The 19562-nt window shown below is 45.0% G+C and overlaps 1 protein-coding gene across 1 annotated transcript in view; it reads right to left on the minus strand.

The window, feature by feature from the left end:
• Positions 1-315: 315 nt before the first annotated feature.
• LOC144820521 (uncharacterized) overlaps positions 316-19562 on the minus strand; it is a 200693-nt gene continuing 181446 nt past the window's right edge. The window contains exons 2-5 of the mRNA XM_078677939.1: positions 5928-6099; positions 4239-4340; positions 3557-3682; positions 316-2495 (exon numbers count right to left, since the gene is read on the minus strand). Of these exons, the coding sequence (XP_078534065.1) occupies positions 2355-2495; positions 3557-3682; positions 4239-4340; positions 5928-6099 (541 nt within the window). The 3' untranslated portion in view covers positions 316-2354. The remainder of the gene's footprint in view (positions 2496-3556; positions 3683-4238; positions 4341-5927; positions 6100-19562) is intronic.

Consider the following 19562-nt stretch of genomic DNA (forward strand, 5'->3'; position numbering starts at 1 on the left):
CTTTGCATTATTCGATATGTAGTATGCAACACCTTCAGGTCGGAGAGCTGCCAAGTAATATGGTCACTCAAATGGCACAAGAAATGTGATTTCCTGGCTTTCATGTATTGTAGCTAAAATCCCATGTAGCATATCAAGAATGGCCACAGAAAGAACACAATATTAATGATTATGAAGTCCATTATTGAGAGCCTGCCAACATTCCTTGAATCAGCACTAATCCCAGCATTTAACATCCTTATAGGGCCAAGTGAACCATACAGAATTGTGCTCTTGTCAGCCGAGTGCATATCAGTAGATAACATTTCAGTTTCATGCATTTTTATCTATTTAATAACTTTCTAGAACAATCTATACAGACGCAAAAATAATACTAAATTGAATACTCATTGTGAACAATGGTCAGAGACCGGGCAGTCGATATGGTTATCTTCACCTTTGGTGCTGTATAAGAATTCTCAATGGAGAAAAGTTGTAAAAGTTACTAGTGTCTAATGCCACTATTAGCATGGAAAAGCATGTACATTGGTAACACACTATTGCTCACATCTTAATTATCAATGAACAAAAGTAACCGGTGGATAATCACGCTGCTAAAAGGTGAGTGAATACACAAAGAAAACTGTACAAAAGTGAAGCCAACGTCTGTGGGTGCAGGTGAGGTCAATTGATAGGATTATAGAAGGTCAGCCTCATCTGGAATATTGGGGACCACAGGCAATAACAATTGTTCTGGAAAAAGGAGTTAACAACTGTAATGAACACATTTGAGTAGAAGGGGGAGGGCAATCATTTTAAACAGAAGAGAAGGCACAGATGTGGATAAACATGGTTTAAATTTGGCCCCGAAAACACAGAAGAGAACACATTGGGCACAGGTGAAGTGAATTACACTGGGCACAAGCGAGTATAAGTTGGCATAAGTAAGGAGAAATACAACGGGCACAGATGAGAACAAAGTAAAAATAAAACTTAATTCACGGAATGTACATGGGGATCATTGGCAACAGATGACGAAAATCCCATAAGCGTTGGGGAGGACCACCGAACATGGAGGAGATGGAAGCTATTGATCTTAGGTACGGACAAATCGAAACAAACCTAAACTGAGCATCTCAGATGCAGACTACTCATTTGGACACAGGTGAGGAAACGAGTGAAAACAACCTGATTGTATAAGGTTGATTGTGGGTGAAATAGACTTAGTGAGCAGCTGTATGAAGAATAATTGACACGTTGGGCCTAGTTTAGTCATCAATAAATTCAAATCAGATGTGATTGAACAGTTACATCATGGTTCAGCGTGGTTGCCAGGTAGTTCTGTGCTACCAGAGGAGGCCATCATTATAGACTTGCATAGGTGGAGATGCTATCATTGTAGGCTAAGGTGTGGGGGATTCTTTACATATAGCTAAAGGCTAGCGCAGGTTGAGGATGTTATATAATTGTAGACACGGGTGAGGAGCTGTGAGTTAGCCAGGTGGAGGCTTCAATGTCTTTGGGTCGAACAAGCAGAAGATGTCGTACTTGTTTGTTTGAAAAGAGCATGCAATAGTGTTTAGTGCAGAAAGATGATTTTCTGGTTATGAGTAATTGAGTAGGGTCATTTATAAAGTACCACAGAGGCTGGACATGCTGAGAAAATACTCAATACCTCTTCTAGAAACTAAACTAGGAAGGTAAAGGTAAACCTAGATCCCAACCTCGATTCCCTCTCAGCAATGTTTCTAAACATAGGGCTGATTCAAACATGAAATGTATCCAGGACCTATTTTTATATTGATTACAAAACTATAGATCACTCTACATGGATCCTTCCTTTTACAGTTTCAACCATTTTATTATGAATTACCTATGACCTGCCTTCCTTGCAACTACTCTACCACGGTCTGTCTCTATCCCTTTTGTGCTTAAACGTTGTATTGGAGTTACTCCTTTAGAATACTCAGTATACACACAGAATCTGTCTCTCTGCATGACGCAATATCCCTCAAGCCAATTGTAATTCTCTCTCAGGGTACATACAATTAACACTGGCAGATCCCATGGCTAAATCAATGTCTCAATGTTAGTGTGATAGAAGTTTTCTAACATGAACAAAGTTTGGAAGCCGATGATGCACAAGAGACAAATAAAGGTGACAGAGGAGGTGCTAATAGTATCACAGTTTGGCTGTCCTGTATACAAGCACATACTGGACTGGGTCATAGTTACCACAGCTCAGTGTATGTAAATCAGTTTAAACAAGTAGCGCTAGCATAGTATTCAATACTGTACACAGAGAGAATCACCGTTTGAGTCTACTGTTCATCTCTTTGAAGGTAACTTTCTATGATGGTGCTTCCATGTATACATTACTTCACTAATGCTTCTTTCAGCAACAGATCTATGTAGGCTCCAGTGATAAGTGAGTCAGGCTGAATCCCAAGCTCCTTCATCAGGCTCTGTGCGATGACCTCCCCTTCCTCTGGACTCTGCCCATCAGCCAGCACCACCTGCACAATAATGTAAGACACTGTTAAGGAGCAAGCAATGAGGAAACCTGGGGAAAGGAGCAAGGGCAGCAAGGAGACATGATGCATGGAATGGACACTTAGATATAAGGAGGATGCGAAGCGGTCTGAGCTATCCTGGTGGGATTAGTTGGTCTTCTTGAAACGCAAATGGACAGTTTTCGAGCATGAGACATTCTTCATTATGTGTATCTACGTAGGTCCACTCTTATGCTAGTATCAGTTATACAGAGTGCCTACATAAGAAAGAAGTAGAACTAGAGTAAATAAAAGGACAGCTACAACGCTAATCAGTGGCCATATACCAAAAGGATCTTGGAACATTTGCATTCAAACGTCCAATAGCAATGTTTTATGATGCATACGATTTCTGGGTAGAAGGATGCACCCCCAAAAAATCCTGATGTTCGTAATTCTCCCAAAGGAAACATCTTTTAAGATGTTTTCTTAAGTTAATGTTTCAATTGAAAAACTTCCTATCCATTTAATGACATTGCCTTCAACTAGAAATCCGCACAAAGGCAGATGAACTGTTCCCATAAGCCTCTAAAAACCCTGTGTTACGACAAACATCATAGCTACAAATATCACAGCTAAAACCTCAAGTGAGAAAAGAAAGAGAAAGTGGAAAATCTTTACTGACAGCTCACTTTATACAATTATTCAAATCATGAACTAAATGCAAAGGACTTGAATCAGAACTAAGTGAGACAGACTGCACACAGTTGTTTCTTGAAAAGTGCTATTGTTATGTTAACTCTGACTTAAAATAACAATATTTAGAATCAATAATCAAAACTAAAAAGAAATTGCTAATTTTGAAACATGATTTCTATATGAAATTCTTCCAGATAATACACCTGGGTCCTTTATGCACAAAAAAAGGCAAGGACATATAACAACCTTTGACGTAGGAGGAAAGAAATGGTCAGGCAGGACTGCTTGGCAGATTTGGAGGAATCTACTCTTTCAGCCCCACATAGACTACTCCGAGAGCTCTCAGAAACACTGATCTTCAACAGTCACCAATCGTAGCTGCTTACCTCCAACTCTAAGAAGTCTCCTAGTCCTTTCACATGGTCCACGTGGATTCTCGTTTGCCCCACCAAGAAGAGACGGCGCTCTTTCATCACCACACCACGCACACCCAAAGAATCGGACAGCACCGCCTGAGGAATAACAAAAACACATAACATTGCGAGCACACATTGAAACCAACAAGTAGCAATTTCAATTCTTATGTTTGAGATGATAATTTAAACTTGCTACAATATCAGCAGGTCTTACAAAAAACAGTACACATGTCAGGTTGCCCTGAGAGAGACAATAATAGCCTCTGTGTCTGCCAATAGAATGCGGGGTTCAATTCAACATCATGTCGATCATATACAAGCTATGTTTTGTCTAGGTTTACACTATTGGTAAACATCCCATGTGCATACACACTTTCAAACACTGGAAGTACAGACTCTGCCAGACTACATCATTGCAGACACAAATTCTTCATCAAGGAAATACACCAATATCTCAGTACTAGCACTACTGGGAGGCTCACCTGTCACCTTTACATAAAAAGAGAACTGTGATCAAGTCATAATGATGCAGTCAGCTTGGGTATTCAGAATTCTTTTCCTTTCTTTTCCTATCTGGACACATATCTCGACATCTGTCTTTTCAAACTTTAAATCAGCCTCTAATCGTACACAGGAAAGGACGAGAACTTACTGCAAGCCCTGTTGGGTCCGCGGTCGAAGAAATGGAATAGTTTGAAAGCTTTGGTCCATCCATATCTGGTCGCTCATAAAATATCAGCTGCCCATTTCCGTTCTAAGCATAAATAAAACTATTAGTATTTGTACAATGTCAAAATGCACGCTGGTGCAAGGGATCTACGTTAGCCTGAGCCACAAATCCCACTTGGGCATACATACCTTGTGAGGCCCCAGTTCCATAAGGTCTATACATGTTCACTAGCCCTAAATGCCCATGTACGAGAAACCCAAGCCCTCAATGCCAATTTCCTTCCCCAACATCTCAATGTCCCTGTAATCAAACCACCAACTCAACTGATCTGATCGATTTTCATGCAGAATAACATTTTCAACATAGCAATCTCCTAATTTCCTCTAACCCACATGCACATTTCTCAAATAAAAAAACGAAGGCACCCATTTTTCTACTACCATCCTTAATGTAATAATCTAATTCACTTAACACTTGATCCAAATTTCCCAGAGTAGAGTGCTACTCACCAAAGAAAAACATCGGCAGATGTAGCACGTGCTAAATAAATACAATTTCAATTTAGCATATAGTATTCAATGTTTAAAGAATTACAAACCTTCAGTGTTCAAGTGAGCTCCTAGCGTCCAATGTCTATGTGAAACCCGTACAGTCGTCAATAGCTAAGAAGTCGCCACAACTTTCAATTAGCAGTTTAATACATGGTAAAAACGCCTTTAGAGTACAAGGATCCTAAACAGCACCAATGGGCCATACAGCTTTCATATTTCCATGATCAGTTCGTATTATAGTAAAATAAGCCTTAGAATCAATGCAAGGCCCACTCCTCACCTCCGATGCTTGCAGAATACCCCCCTGTGCACGGTCTGCGTTTCAAGACCATTTGGATAACACAATCCACAAACTGAATTGTGCAAAGGCACTTACATTACAGATGATGCAATTACCAGGCTCACTGTTCCTCCCTTTATTGACTTCTGAAGATGCAAAGGTAGCCCTATTGACATTTACACGTGTGCCTGCTTGTTATACTCAGATCTTCCCAGCAGGTGCGTGCTCAAGGCACTTAGCAAAGTTAACTTTTCCCCTTAGTGGGACGCACCATGCACCATGGATGTTCAACGTCTTTGAGAGCCTCACACTCTCTTAAGTGCATGAGAGCTCATCACATGTCCTGGGCCTGCATCTGCCGCACATTCTAGAAGTCATCTATTTGCTACTTCTTTCCTACAAGAGTAGTGCTCTGGGCTGAGTGTGGGCTTGGTTTGGTGCTTTCAACTGCAGATACTTCTTGAGACCCTTTAAAGAGAATTTGTTACAGATTACCAATCCTTTCACCAGTCTCCCTGCCTACACTCGATCCCTTTCCATACTGCACTGGCCAGGCCTTCTTGAATTATTACTGCTTACATTTGGTAAACCTTTCCCCCTTCGGTCCCTAGCTAAGGTTCCTTCTCTCCCTCTCTTGATACTGTTCATACCTGCCAGATATCATGGCCTAATTCAATGTTACTCTGGACCAGAAGTAAATGTGCTTTGATTATTCAAGAAATTATCGAATCCACAACAATAAGGAGTACACATATTAGAATATAATATCGCTTGTAACTTCTGGACCCGCAATGTAGAGCATTTGCTGCAATTTTAATTTGCCCTGGCACAAAAACTCACCTTAAAGTCTCTTAGCTTTAGCCGACCTCGTGGAACGATGAAAAAAGTGTCCACCTGAGTGATGGTTTCACCATCAGAGCTGCTTAAAGTCTGTGCCCGGTTCATGAGCAGCTGACGGTCCTGAACTCGGGCCTTGATCTCCACATTAGATGGCATTCCTGTGTAGAGAGTACTGGAAAACAGAAAAGGGAAGTATTAAAAATGTGTAACAATGGATGGTACTGAATGGCTAGGAGAGTGGGCATTCAGACTATATACGAAATTGGGCTATTAGTTCTGAAGGATGAGAGTCCAGCGCAAGTAATAGATCCACAAATAACCCTTACTGGGAACCAACTACCCCATTGTAGCGCTTGACTCTCTCGGGTAGCGCAGCAGAGCAGTCCAAGGCCTACTCAGGGGAGGTGGTGTGGGCTGCTAACCCACAGCACCTCCCCTGAGTAGGCCTACTAACGACCATTCGCTGGCATGCAATAATAAGACCCAATAAATGATTGTCCAGTAATTGTTTTTTCTTTAGAAAAAATGAACGGTTCATTACCCGCAAACTACTAAATATTATGCCATAACTTACAAATATATACATAGACATATGAACATATGAAAGTTACAATAGATGACATTAAGTCATCACTGTTGACCCTCTAAAGAATTATACAAATTTATAAGGTAAGTCTATTAGCTTAGTCAAAGGTTCAAGATCAACAAACAACATTTTAAAAACACCATCATTATGTCAATAAAGCATTTCAAATTAATATAACATGTGTCTGTGTTTTTTACTTACTTTCAAGCAATAAAAATGCAATCATTAAAAATATCCCCAGAGGGCATCACTTTCTGATCACATAAACTGCAACTATAGACTCAGTCCTAGGGGGTGCTTCATTACATGTATCATAATAATGGTTATTTATTGAGTGGCTAATTCAAAACCATTACAATTTTAATAAAGACACAAACGTGGTAAAAACAATGAATCGGGACAAGAAACACACACACTTTACAGTGTTTCAATAAGGCCTAACGTGTGTTAAGCACATCATTTTTGTAAAACAGCCTATATGTTTCACATACTTAGGCTGAGCTTCGTGCCTATAGCCACACGTACAGGGAGAAATAAAAAAAATGAAAGGCACCACTTATTATCAACAAAAGGCATTTTATGCACATCTTAAAATAGGGGATTACTAGCTATAAGCGTGTTAAATCAGACATTGAGATAAAGAGATAAAAATTATCAATTCAAAAGAAACTGCGCAGTGCGCAAAAGATTACTACTTATGTCAGTGATGACGAGGCACAGAGAGGCTATTGTACGCACCTAGCAGCAAGATCAGTGCTACTGCAAATAAGCAGTTTAAAAACAGGCATCATGTTGAAAAAAATAGAATTAAAAAGCCTGTTAGTTCATGCAAAGTGGAATAACGGAACGATAGCTTGAGTCTGCGAGCAATGAGCCATTGGGGAACAGCCTCGAAATTCGCACCCAAGGCCAATATTTTCCCACAGTACATCAAACCGGAAGAAGTCCACATTAAAATGCAAAGTGCCTGGTAAAAGGAGTGGCGACACCAATAATAAAAATTGGCCATGGGCATAGAACACACAACCCGAATGCAACATTAAAATAACAAGATCTTTCGCCACCAAGAACTAACCAGGACTAGGTGCAAACTGTGATGGCTAAAGTGCCAAGAAAATACCATTAGGATCCTTAGATCAGGAGAACTCCGATGAGAGGCTAAACATGCTGCATCCAATGACTAGAATTTCATAAAAACAAAGCGACAGTAGCACAAGGGTATGCACAATGCTTACTTTAACCGTCCGATAGGCCAAGAGAAGGAAAAGGCCTTTATTGTGAAAGCCCCGGTGTGGGTTCCACGAAGGTGGTCAGGCCAAAACCACTTATGGAGGCCTCAGACAGCGAAGCTTCTTAGCAGCTAAAGTGAACTACTTAGCCAACAGGATGTTCAAAGCGGTGTTGTCAGCGTTGAGGGAAGCAATAATGGGCCCTGGCATGTACGAATACCCAGTCTGTTCCGTTCCCGCTTCAGGAGAGATCTTCAGTCCTCTGGTAAAAATTGTGCAGCTACAGAGGATATGTTAAAAAGATTCATGGTGCAGTCTGCAGCGCCTGCATTTTGTTGTTTTCAAGGGCGACACCACCTGGCAAGGTGTTTAAGGAACAGCCATTTCCCAAGCCTCAGGGCCATGAATCATGCTTTCTGGTGTTTTGAATACGTGCAGGACAAGTAGGAGGGATACGCGGATTGATAAGAATTTATAACAGCCCATGAGTGCTCTCGTTTTACCAGGACGTCCATATCAGCCGGATGTGAACGAAGGTGCATACACTTTTTAATATGTTGTTTGAAGGTATGTTGGCTCATGCTAGAGGCCAAGATTTCACTCGCATTTAGGGTGCTAAGACAGTCCTCAAAATACGAAAAGTGGGGTAGTCTAGAACCGCCAGTTTGAATCTCGTCCCACAGTTGAGTCTCTATGCAACCTCTCCTGGCTAGCTTGAGATTATGATGCAGATTTAGAAAGGCTCCAGCTCAGGCTAGTAGCCGATCAAAAAGGCCCAATTCCAGTCGGGTCTGAGCAGCGGAAGAGAATCTTGGCAAACGCAAGACAAAATTTTAGATTTTGGTGACAAGTTTGTTCAAAAGTTTCCAGTTCTTCCCCAGTAGGCTTTCACTGCCTCAGGACAAAGTTTGAGTACTTTTTGCCCTAATTACATTCAGGAGAGGGAGGCGGCTTGCTCCCCACAGGGTGCTGGACACTTTTCACAAGGACATCTGGAAGACCAAGGTTTTAGTTTCAACTTCCTTCATTTGACGAGCAAAGGAGCCCCTTGTATCAAGGCCAGCCTCCATGTATTTACAGGACTGATCCTGCGATATTTTGTTGGTATTGTAGATCAAGTCGCCCCCCTTGCAGGATTTCCTTCCCTGTGTTACTGTTGTGGTTTTCATTAAGTTAACCTTCAGGCTATTAATGGTGGCGTAGAAGTGCAGCATGTTGAGCAGACACTGCAGCCCAACTCTTGAGTAGCTAAACAGGGCTAGGTCGTCTGCATAAAGCAGGTTGCTGATGCGTTCGCTGCCCATCTTTGGGGAGTGGCAGTTGTTTGTGTTAGTGCCCTGGATAGATCTGAAATTGGCAAATTAAAAAGATGGGGGGCTAGCACGCACCCCTACTTTACACGACGCAAGGTTGCAATTTTTCTTGAGATACAGGACCTCTGGATGAGCCTCTGTGACTCCACTCATTGTTGCATATCCTTTAACAATAGACTTGCGTAAAATGTTTCTTCATTATCCAGACGCACAATCAACCTGTAGCTGCTGGGATCAGAATTAGAGAGTCCTTTGTAGATGGATTGAATAATGGCCCGTGCCAAGATTTCGTGATTACCATGCTCCTCAAGCAGTAATCAAAAAGCGGGGAGAGCTTGTTGACGGGGATGTCCTGTTTGAAGACAGCCTGGGGTAGATCGTTAGACCATGGAGCCCCATCTGATCTGGCCTTGACCAGAACCTGCTGAAGCCGGCTAGGCTGAAAAAATGGGTCTGCAAGAAAAGAGGCCAGGTAATGACGGTTTTGAGGGGTAGCAGAGATGGCCGCTCCATTTGGGCTCATAGGGCACCAGTCGCCTCCTTGCTGGGGAGCTCGACCGGTCTGGCAATCTGAGCCACTCAGCATGAAGTGCCTAGAGAGGAAGGCACGTATCGGTACCTTCCTCATACACCTTCAGGCCACAATAAATGCAACCATAGAACAAGACCCTAGAAGAGGCTGCACTTCCAGCTATAAAGCAAAAACTCCAACCTTGGAAGTGCTTTGAAAATTAAACTGTGCGTCTCTGTTCTGTTTTTGCTTTTTTTATTTGGGGTGCACGACCCCACTCAGGTACCCTTGCACCTCCAAATGCTAGGGGCAGCCGAGGGAGCCCACCACTGACTGCCCTGACATCTCCAACATGGTGGCCGCGCTACCTCCCTCTCTGCAGTGGGAGCTGGCAGCTCGGTTCTCTCTTGCCAACTCTGTACTGGAGGGATGTGGTTTCCTGGTGGCTGCCCTGCTCCCCCCATACACAGGCACGGGGAGTGGATGATGGACCCACCATAGCTGGGGGTAGAGCGCAGAAGCTCACTCTTCCTTTGGTTCAGTCCCTGGGGCGATATGGGCCCCAAGGGGCAAAAGTGGAACGGTGGAGGGTGACCAGTGCAGGCCCACTCCCTGGAATAATTTAATAAACATATCTGGCGCTGACTCCTGGGATCAGTCCCACCTCGAGGGTAACTCTTAAAGATGCAGCAGTGCCCCAGAGCACGACAGTCCTGGCAAAAGGGCAAAGGTTGTGGACCTTAAAAGAGCCACACTCTGGCCTTTTGGGAGGATTCGGATGATCCTGGGCTTATTTTACTGATGATGACGAGCTCTAGCCAGCATGAACAGTTTTACGATACATCCTTGCATCCAAAATGGTGCAATCTACAAGGGCTGGTTCCACTGTCTTCCTGTGCCAGATTTCTGGCCTTTGTCTCTGGGTGCAGAAGTTCAGGGCTTCTAACAACTGGTCTTCTGGGGGTAAAAGGGGAGCAGCAACACTGGCTTGTGGGGAGACCAACTGGTCTGGGGTCAACTGGAGCACAGCCCGTAGCCCTTTTTGGGCATTGCGGGTGGGTTCCTCCTTCCAGGTGTTCATGGCTGTCCCAGGATTTAGCTGTAAAGAGCACAAAATACCAACCAAGAGAGAGCCTTGTGCAATAATTTTTTTTAAAAGGGGTGGAGGCAGGTTTTTCAACCCAGGCACCCCTGACCAATCCTAGGGTGCCAAATCACCTCTCCACTTCTGTCCCACCCCTCCTGCACATAATGCTGAGACAATTCAAGATGGCCTCATCCAGGATTACTGGTCACATCTGCTCCTTGGGTCTCAGCTCCGCCCCTTGCTGACATCACTTTCAGGGCCTTTCCCTCCAAAAGTTCAAAGAGATGCCCCTTCTTGTGTAGGCTCTAGTTGTCTGGGCTTCCTCCTTTGTTCAGTGGGCTTGGGCTGTCCCTAACCCTGGTGCACTGTGAGAGGTAATTAACAGGAGCTGAAGGCCAGTGTTAATTGCTCCTTTTGTGTGTGGCAACCTTAAGAGGAAATGTAATTAGCTTGCACAGCAGGGTGACAAAAGCCCTGAGCTCTGATCCTGAGCTGAGCCAGGGAAATAGGACAATTCTGGATGACCCATACGTTGTACAGATATCCCCTAGGAACTCGCAGATTTGATTTTCTTGCACCGGTTCCCCCCAATTAGGATATGTCATGGGTCTTTGTAGGCCAAAGGGATGCAAACCTGCACTCTAAGGCAGTTTTCCCCCCATGTGTATAATAAAGTGTCACTACAGACAGAACAATAAATCACAGTGACTTTCCCTACGAGTGTACACTAACCTTATAAGGCCTACCCCAGGTCAAAATTTAATTATGCAGAGACCCCTCTGTGCCAGGCTATCTGTGTGCAGTTACCGGGCAGCGCACAACAGTAGTCTCACACGTGCAGTCATGACACATGTACACACATTTTTTCATGTGTAACCATCCAAGAGACTCTTACCTTAGCTGTGTCGCAGTGGCCTTATCTTAAAAGGCGGACACTGGCAGTAAACATAAGCAGTACATTTGCCATTTGATTTCTGTGGGTGAGGCACATATACGGAGGCCCACAGTAAAAATTCCAAAACCAGGTGATTCAGAAAGCAAAAAATCCAGATGAACTGAATAGGTGGAACCCAACTCCAATAGCCTACCAGTTACCCACTAATCAAATATTCCCTGGTGCAAGACTACCGGTGAGCATATCAGATTGGTGAAAAAGTGGTCTAGTCATATTTTTCCTTTCATTTCCCCCTATATAATATTCTAAAACTTCTTACGTTTTGTAAAATAATCAATTGTGATAAAAAACAATGGAAGTGTATCTACTGCGTGTCTTATTCTGAGAATAGAGTTGGACCAACTATAGAAATGAACTAAACAAGCATTGGAAATGCAATAGGTCTCGCATTAGAAAAGTTGGAGCTATTGGCCTTGTAAATCTAATAATTTTTTAAGTTATGTTTAGGTTTTTATAATAGCAAATGTATTAATTTTGTTATTGTAAATGCCAGTATTTATAGAATTTGCAAATGTGACACCTATAGCATTATTTAACATTTTGTTGTGTCATTTGTAATAAAGCTTGAAACATTGAGAGAACATATTTGAACAAGTGATGATGTGGTGGTGCTGAGTGATGCTGTGGTTGCGCTGAGTGATGCTGTGGTTGCGCTGAGTGATGCTGTGGTTGCGCTGAGTGATGCTGTGGTTGCGCTGAGTGATGCTGTGGTTGCGCTGAGTGATGCTGTGGTTGCGCTGAGTGATGCTGTGGTTGCGCTGAGTGATGCTGTGGTTGCGCTGAGTGATGCTGTGGTTGCGCTGAGTGATGCTGTGGTTGTGCTGAGTGATGCTGCGGTTGTGCTGAATGGTGCTGTGGTGGTGCTGTGGTGGTGCTGAGTGATAATGTGGTGGTGCTGAGTGGTGCTGTGGTGGTGCTGAGTGGTGCTGTGGTGGTGCTGAGTGATGCTGTGGTTGCGCTGAGTGATGCTGTGGTTGCGCTGAGTGATGCTGTGGTGGTGCTGAGTGATGCTGTGGTGGTGCCGAGTGATGCTGTGGTGGTGCTGAGTGGTGCTGTGGTGGTGCCGTTGTGGTGCTGTGGTGGTGCTGAGTGATAATGTGGTGGTGCTGAGTGGTGCTGTGGTGGTGCTGTGGTGGTGCTGAGTCGTGCTGAGTGGTGCTGTGGTGGTGCTGAGTGATAATGTGGTGGTGCCGAGTGATAATGTGGTGGTGCTGTGGTGGTGCCGAGTTGTGCTGAGTGGTGCTGTGGTGGTGCTGAGTGATGCTGTGGAGGTGCTGAGTGGTGCTGTGTTGGTGCCGAGTGGTGCTGAGTGGTGCTGTGGTGGTGCTGAGTGATGCTGTGGAGGTGCTGAGTGGTGCTGTGTTGGTGCCGAGTGGTGCTGTGGTGGTGCTGAGTGATAATGTGGTGGTGCTGAGTGATAATGTGGTGGTGCTGAGTGATAATGTGGTGGTGCTGAGTGATGCTGGTTTAGCGCTGAGTGGTGCTGTGGTGGTGCTGAGTGGTGAGAGGGTGGGTGAGGGTGGGTGAGAGGGTGAGGGTGTGTGTGAGGGTGAGGGGGTGGGTGAGGGGGTGTGAGGGTGAGGGGGTGGGTGAGGGGGTGTGAGGGTGTGTGAGGGTGTGTGTAATGGTGAGGGTGTGTGTGAGGGTGAGGGGGTGAGAGGGGGTGTGAGGGTGAGATTGTTATTGTGGGAGCGGTGTGGTCAGGTGCTCTGCAATAGGGACTCTTATTTGAAGCTGTGACGATTAGGGCTGAGATGAGTTTGGTCTTCGCCACAGTCTTTTGAAACTGTAAAACTGTCAACATTTTCAATGTATACCTAGTCCGATATGTCTGGCAGAGATGCTGTGGTTGTGCTGAGTGGTGCTGTGGTGGTGCTGAGTGATAATGTGGTGGTGCTGAGTGATAATGTGGTGGTGCTGAGTGATAATGTGGTGGTGGTGAGTGATAATGTGGTGGCGCTGAGTGATGCTGTGGTTGCGCTGAGTGAAGCTGTGGTTGCGCTGAGTGAAGCTGTGGTGGTGCTGAGTGATGCTGTGGTGGTGCTGAGTGATGCTGTGGTGGTGCTGATTAGTGCTGTGGTGGTGCTGAGTGGTGCTGTGGTGGTGCTGTTGTGGTGCTGTGGTGGTGCTGAGTGATAATGTGGTGGTGCTGAGTGATAATGTGGTGGTGCTGAGGTGGTGCCGAGTGGTGCTGTGGTGGTGCTGAGTGATGCTGTGGTGGTGCTGAGTGATAATGTGGTGGTGCTGAGTGATAATGTGGTGGTGCTGAGTGGTGCTGAGTTGTGCTGAGTGGTGCTGCTGAGTGATAATGTGGTGGTGCTGAGTGATAATGTGGTGGTGCTGAGGTGAGGCTGAGTGGTGCTGTGGTGGTGCTGAGTGATGCTGTGGTGGTGCTGAGCGGTGCTGTGGTGGTGCTGAGCGGTGCTGTGGTGGTGCTGAGTGATGCTGTGGTGGTGCTGAGTGCTGCTGTGGTGGTGCTGTGGTGGTGCTGAGTGATAATGTGGTGGTGCTGAGTGGTGCTGTGGTGGTGCTGAGTTGTGCTGAGTGGTGCTGTGGTGGTGCTGAGTGATAATGTGGTGGTGCTGAGTGATAATGTGGTGGTGCTGAGTGATGCTGGTTTAGCGCTGAGTCGTGCTGTGGTGGTGCTGAGTGGTGAGAGGGTGGGTGAGAGGGTGAGAGGGTGAGGGTGTGTGTGAGGGTGTGTGTGAGGGTGAGGGGGTGTGTGAGGGTGGGGGTGTGAGGGGGTGTGTAAGGGCGAGGGTGTGTGTGAGGGTGAGGGGTGAGAGGGGGTGTGAGGGTGAGATTGTTATTGTGGGAGCGGTGTGGTCAGGTGCTCTGCAATAGGGCCTCTTATTTGAAGCTGTGACGATTAGGGCTGAGATGAGTTTTGTCTTCGCCACAGTCTTTTGAAACTGTAAAACTGTCAACATTTTCAATGTATACCTAGTCCGATATGTCTGGCAGAGATAACCTTGCAAAAAAATCAATACCACCTTACTATCTCCGAAAGGCTTAGTCAGCTTTTTTTCACACGTAGTGTACCCACTCGTGCAACATACAAATTGTTCTCCCTACAAAGAACCTGCAATTCATTGAGAGCAATTTATTGTCTAGCTCAGATGTCTTCTTTTACTACAAATTCCTGGCAAGTTGAAAGTGCTCCATGTTTTTCTGTAACTGTATACAGTATTTCAGTTATACATAAAGTGCTACAATAACCTTGGATTTGAGAGGGCTATATAAAAACATTAAATAAAATGCTAGTCCCTGTGCAGGGTTAACCGTCTGGGGAACTGCACATTCTCAAGCCTCTGCGTATCACCACGTATATGGCAAGAACAATTGAACCATCACAAACCGTCGGTTCCGCAGGCGTTCTTTCATCTTTTATTTTGCCTACTTATGACTGTCACACATAACATAACCCATTTAAGTACTTTCTGGCGGGGCAAGGAGAGTTAAGTGGAAAGGTAAAAAAAAACAAGAGGTGGTGTATTATGTCATAATGCGCTGATCATCGAGTAAGGAAGAAAGCAAAAACAAGCAGCAATATCGAGAGGTGGTGGGGGCAGGGTGAAGGGTTAAGGGGTAGGGAGAGACGGCACAGGCTGGGCAGGTTGCGATCTGGGTGGCAGGAAACAGGACGCTTTGATGTGATGTGGTGTGCGAGGCGGGCAGAAAGGACGGGGGTGGTGGGAGGTGGGAGGAGGAGTGGTGCAGGCGTGGGGCTGGGAGCGGAGCCTTTGAAGAGACACATGGTGGTTTGTGACCTAGCTGGTTTTTGAACGCGAACGGAGCACATGAACTCGGGCAAATCCGGCTGGTTTCAAAGCTTATTTGGCCTACATAAATTTCCATAAAGACATGGAGCATTCAGCTGCCAGACCCCAGGCACTTCAATAGTGCCTTACAGAGGTTCATTAAGCGTTTCTGTGATTGCATGGTGAAAGCCGGGTTTTATAGTATTTTGTGTACAGTGGTGAATAACATCATTCTTACACATAACCATTTACCGAGGCAAAACTCTAACTAGCCTGTCTCACGCCTTTGCCATGTGACACTCTGCATGTCTCCTCTTGTAATCATACTGTTTTCATTATCCTTCTGTGGCAGGGAATACTATTGGGCTTTCTTTCTTTTCAAGTGATGCAATTAGCCTCTCTGCTCCAGCATTCTATCTGTGCAATGTCAATGTTAAACGTTGCTTTCTCCACGTTAAATGTCGACATTTCTCTGCCTTAAAGGGAGCAGATTTAAAAAGAAATACCTTTTACTACATTCAAGGGAATCACAAAAATTCTAAGCACATGCAACTGAGAGCCTGATTAAAAGTTTGGGGGTAGTCCGTCACAATTTTCTAGTATAGTCCAAGTGCTACAGCCATGGGATATAATGTACTTGTTGTAGTAAGGGGCGACGGGATTTCTGTCACATTTGTGACGTACACCGAATTCTAAAGTAGGCCCATTTTGTCCATTGTGTCCTAGCCTAAAAAACGTTGGGCTTTTTAAATGTAAGTTTATTATAAGCCGTTTTCCCATAGACGAGTACGACTGCGAAGAAATAACCACATTTAAATGTATGCACATATGGATTAAATGGCTTAATATTTTACATAAGAATTATTTATGGTCCACGGCTGTGAGGTTTGTTATAGAAGCAGAGACAGCTTTGCACCATACATCAGTGGGGTCCACCGAGCCGGAAAGGCCATTTGTGTAAAGCTTCACTGCGGGGCCGACATATGGTGGGGCAAGGAGAGTTAAGTGGAAAGGTAAAACAAGCCAAGCTCTTGCAGGGCCGACATATGGTGGGGCAAGGAGAGTTAAGTGGAAAGGTAAAACAAGCCAAGCTCAGAGGCCTGGGGGTGGGGGGGGGTCTTTGTGAATGCAGATGGGAGCGGCCCACGCTGTCCCCGGCTCTGGAGGCCTCTGGGCCTCGGAGGTATCAAGCGCCTCTCTGAAATCAGGGGATGTGCTTGAGAAATAGAGCCGAGGGACAGCGAGTGCTCCCGCAGCATTGAGGACACGGCCAGTCAGAGGATGAAGTGTGAAGGGCCCCGGGGTGTGAGGAAAAGGGGGAGACGTCAGGGGGAGGGGAGGATGCGTGGGATATGGGAGAGGCGGGGGGGGGGGTGGAGGGATGAGGTACGTTACTGAAATAGAGGCGAGAGGACAATGTAGACACCGTACAACGCAGAAGGGAGAGGGGGCAGAAATATGAAAGAAAATAGCAAAGAGGGATATGGAAAAATAGGAATGACCAGCAGGATAGAGGAGTAATAACAAGGCAGCGCTGGGAGGGGGACTGGGCACGAAGGAAGGAGAAATGCAGGCAGACTGCATATAACTGCATTTAAAACAAGTAGTGGAAAAAAGTTTTTAAAAAAAGAGTTAAAATAAAAGGAGACACGGCCTAGCGGCCGTGAGGGAAAAAAGTTTTTTAAAAAACAAGACGGAGGGCATTGCTGTGGGGAGGGGGGGGGGGGAGTAGAAATGAGACACGGCCACAGCAGGGGTAGTGTGAAGCAGCAGGGGCCTTTGAAGTGAAGCTTCACTTCAAAGGTGTGGGAGGAGTGTGGCTGAGGCAGAGCGCACGCTGGGGGAAGCTTGTGGGGCGGAGCGGGAAGAGCTGCTGGGGAACAGATGGCTGGCGATTTGATGCTGTGCACGCGCATTTTAGGTCAATGCGCTTGCGCATTGACCTAAAAGCGCACGGGCACAGCATCAAATCGCCAGCTAGTTAAACCTCTGTTGCGCATTGAGAGGCCGAGACCTAAAAACTACCACAACAGCTATGGACACATGCTTTAACACAGCTTCTTAGAATCACCAATGTTCAATATGCTGGTAACCGAGTACAAGACTTTCCTTCTGAACTGATGATGGATCAAGTTAAATCGTGCATAGGATCGCAGCTTTTATGACACTACTCACGCACAGGCAGACTTCTATTTTTTGTTTTAGAGCACAGGTTATGATGGGAAATATTGTGCCAAATAACATCGCTGAGATGTACACTGGCCACAAATCAGGCATTGTTGAAGAAAAACAATGGAAGAAGAAGTTCAAATCCTGGAAAATATAGGTACATGAAAACAGAATAAATCCCTAGAAGAAAAACACAGGAGCCCACACCTCTTCCAGCGAGTGGCATTTTGAAGGAAGGTGAAAGGGCGCCTTGAGACTAAAGAGACTGCAGGGTGCCCTGCAGAAAACATGCCTGAGCACTTGAGGTGAAAGCCTTGGTATTAGTCCACCAATCCAGCAGCCTCAAAAGTACTGTTCAGCTCCTTTGAGAAGGTGGGCTTCCTGACAGACACCTCCAGGCAAATCAGTCTCTCTTTTCAGAGCACAAACTTTCATTGGCACGTGGGCCCAGAACATGCCTAAAATTAGGCATGAATCACAGAACATTCCATGTATATCCTCTCCCACAATGTCGCACACATAGCCTTTTCACGGCCACAGAATTCACTCACATATTTTCCCCTTACATTTTGCAGAATTTCAATGCCTCCGACTATAATGAACAAAGACCATTTACTACACTGATGCCCTCACACACACACACTCCCAAACAGATTCCAATTATTTATTCTGGAATGCAGCAAAGCCAGCAACATACAGAGAATTCTTATTTTCAGAGGCATACCGCGTTTCCACTTGGGATAAAATGAAAAGTGCAGGACCGACCTGCACTTATTGTGATACTCACTTTAAGAGGCCCACTTCAGGGTAGTACTAAGTAAACAGGTGCATGCAAACAATCTGCTGAACTGTCATGCATTTGGCCTGTGAGCAAGGAATGGGGAAGTCTGAAACGTGTTAGGCCTCTGAAAATAAAAGTTCTCTGTATGTTGCTGGCTTTGCTGCATTCCAGAATCCATTATCACACACAAAACATTCCATCACCAGACACTCTACTTTCCAGACCTCTGCAAGGGAAGCTGTAAAGCGAGCTTGCTGAAATGAGCAGTGCGGCGGGTAAAACACTCCATGTTGTCTATGGGAATTATCTTATTACAAAACCAAATGCAACCAGACACTGATAAAACTTGAAATCCCGTGTATTAATTTAATGCTGCTGGGAACAAAATTGCGGCAGCAGGAGGCAGTCACGCGCATAAATAAGAAATGTGCAAAACTATAACTAGTTGACCTGTTAAGCACCTAAAATGAAACGTTGCCTCTAATTATACTTTCAAAAAGGGGGTGGTGATGGACAGAGTATCTGAGTTAATCAGAACACTCCTACCCAGTCAACAGATCAGGGCTTGATCCATCACCGTTTTTTAGCTCACTGCACCATCCCAGTTCAGAACCTGGCTATATGCAAATTAGTCTGTCCCTGGCCCAGTGCATCATGGGAACAGGGCAGACTAAACTACCAAGCCAATTCTTCACTGGAAAGGAAACAAGCTTCCGGGGACCGGTTTCTGGCATTACAGCCGTCTTCGGCCCGGCTTGCTTGAATCCTGATGGTGCAGTGAGCAAGGGACTCATGTCTGAGCATACCCTTCCACACTCATGGTGGCCAAAATAATTTCAAAAAGGCTTGTTTCCTTCCCAGTGTAAGAATTGGCTTGGTAGTTTGGTTTGCCCTGTTCCCATCATGCACTGGGACAGGAACAGACTAATTTGCATATAGCCTGGTTCTGAACTGGGATGGTGCAGTGAGCTAAAAAACGGTGTTGGATCTAGCCCTGATCTCTTGACTGGGTGAGAGTATTCTGCTTAATTCAGAAACTCTGTCCATCACCACCCCTTGTTGTCTAATTATACTTTAGCATCAACTGGAGATGAAAAATTACCAGGAAAAAAAATCAACTTGTCTTCTTGATACCACGTATAAAATGAAAAATACATCAACTATACCCAATAGAGCAATGGAGATAAAACATGATCAGCAAGAAAAATGAAAAACAATAATGCCTCCTATCGGCTCCATTTTT

Source organism: Lissotriton helveticus, chromosome 1_1 (assembly GCF_964261635.1).
Source record: "Lissotriton helveticus chromosome 1_1, aLisHel1.1, whole genome shotgun sequence".
NCBI lineage: Eukaryota > Metazoa > Chordata > Amphibia > Caudata > Salamandridae > Lissotriton > Lissotriton helveticus.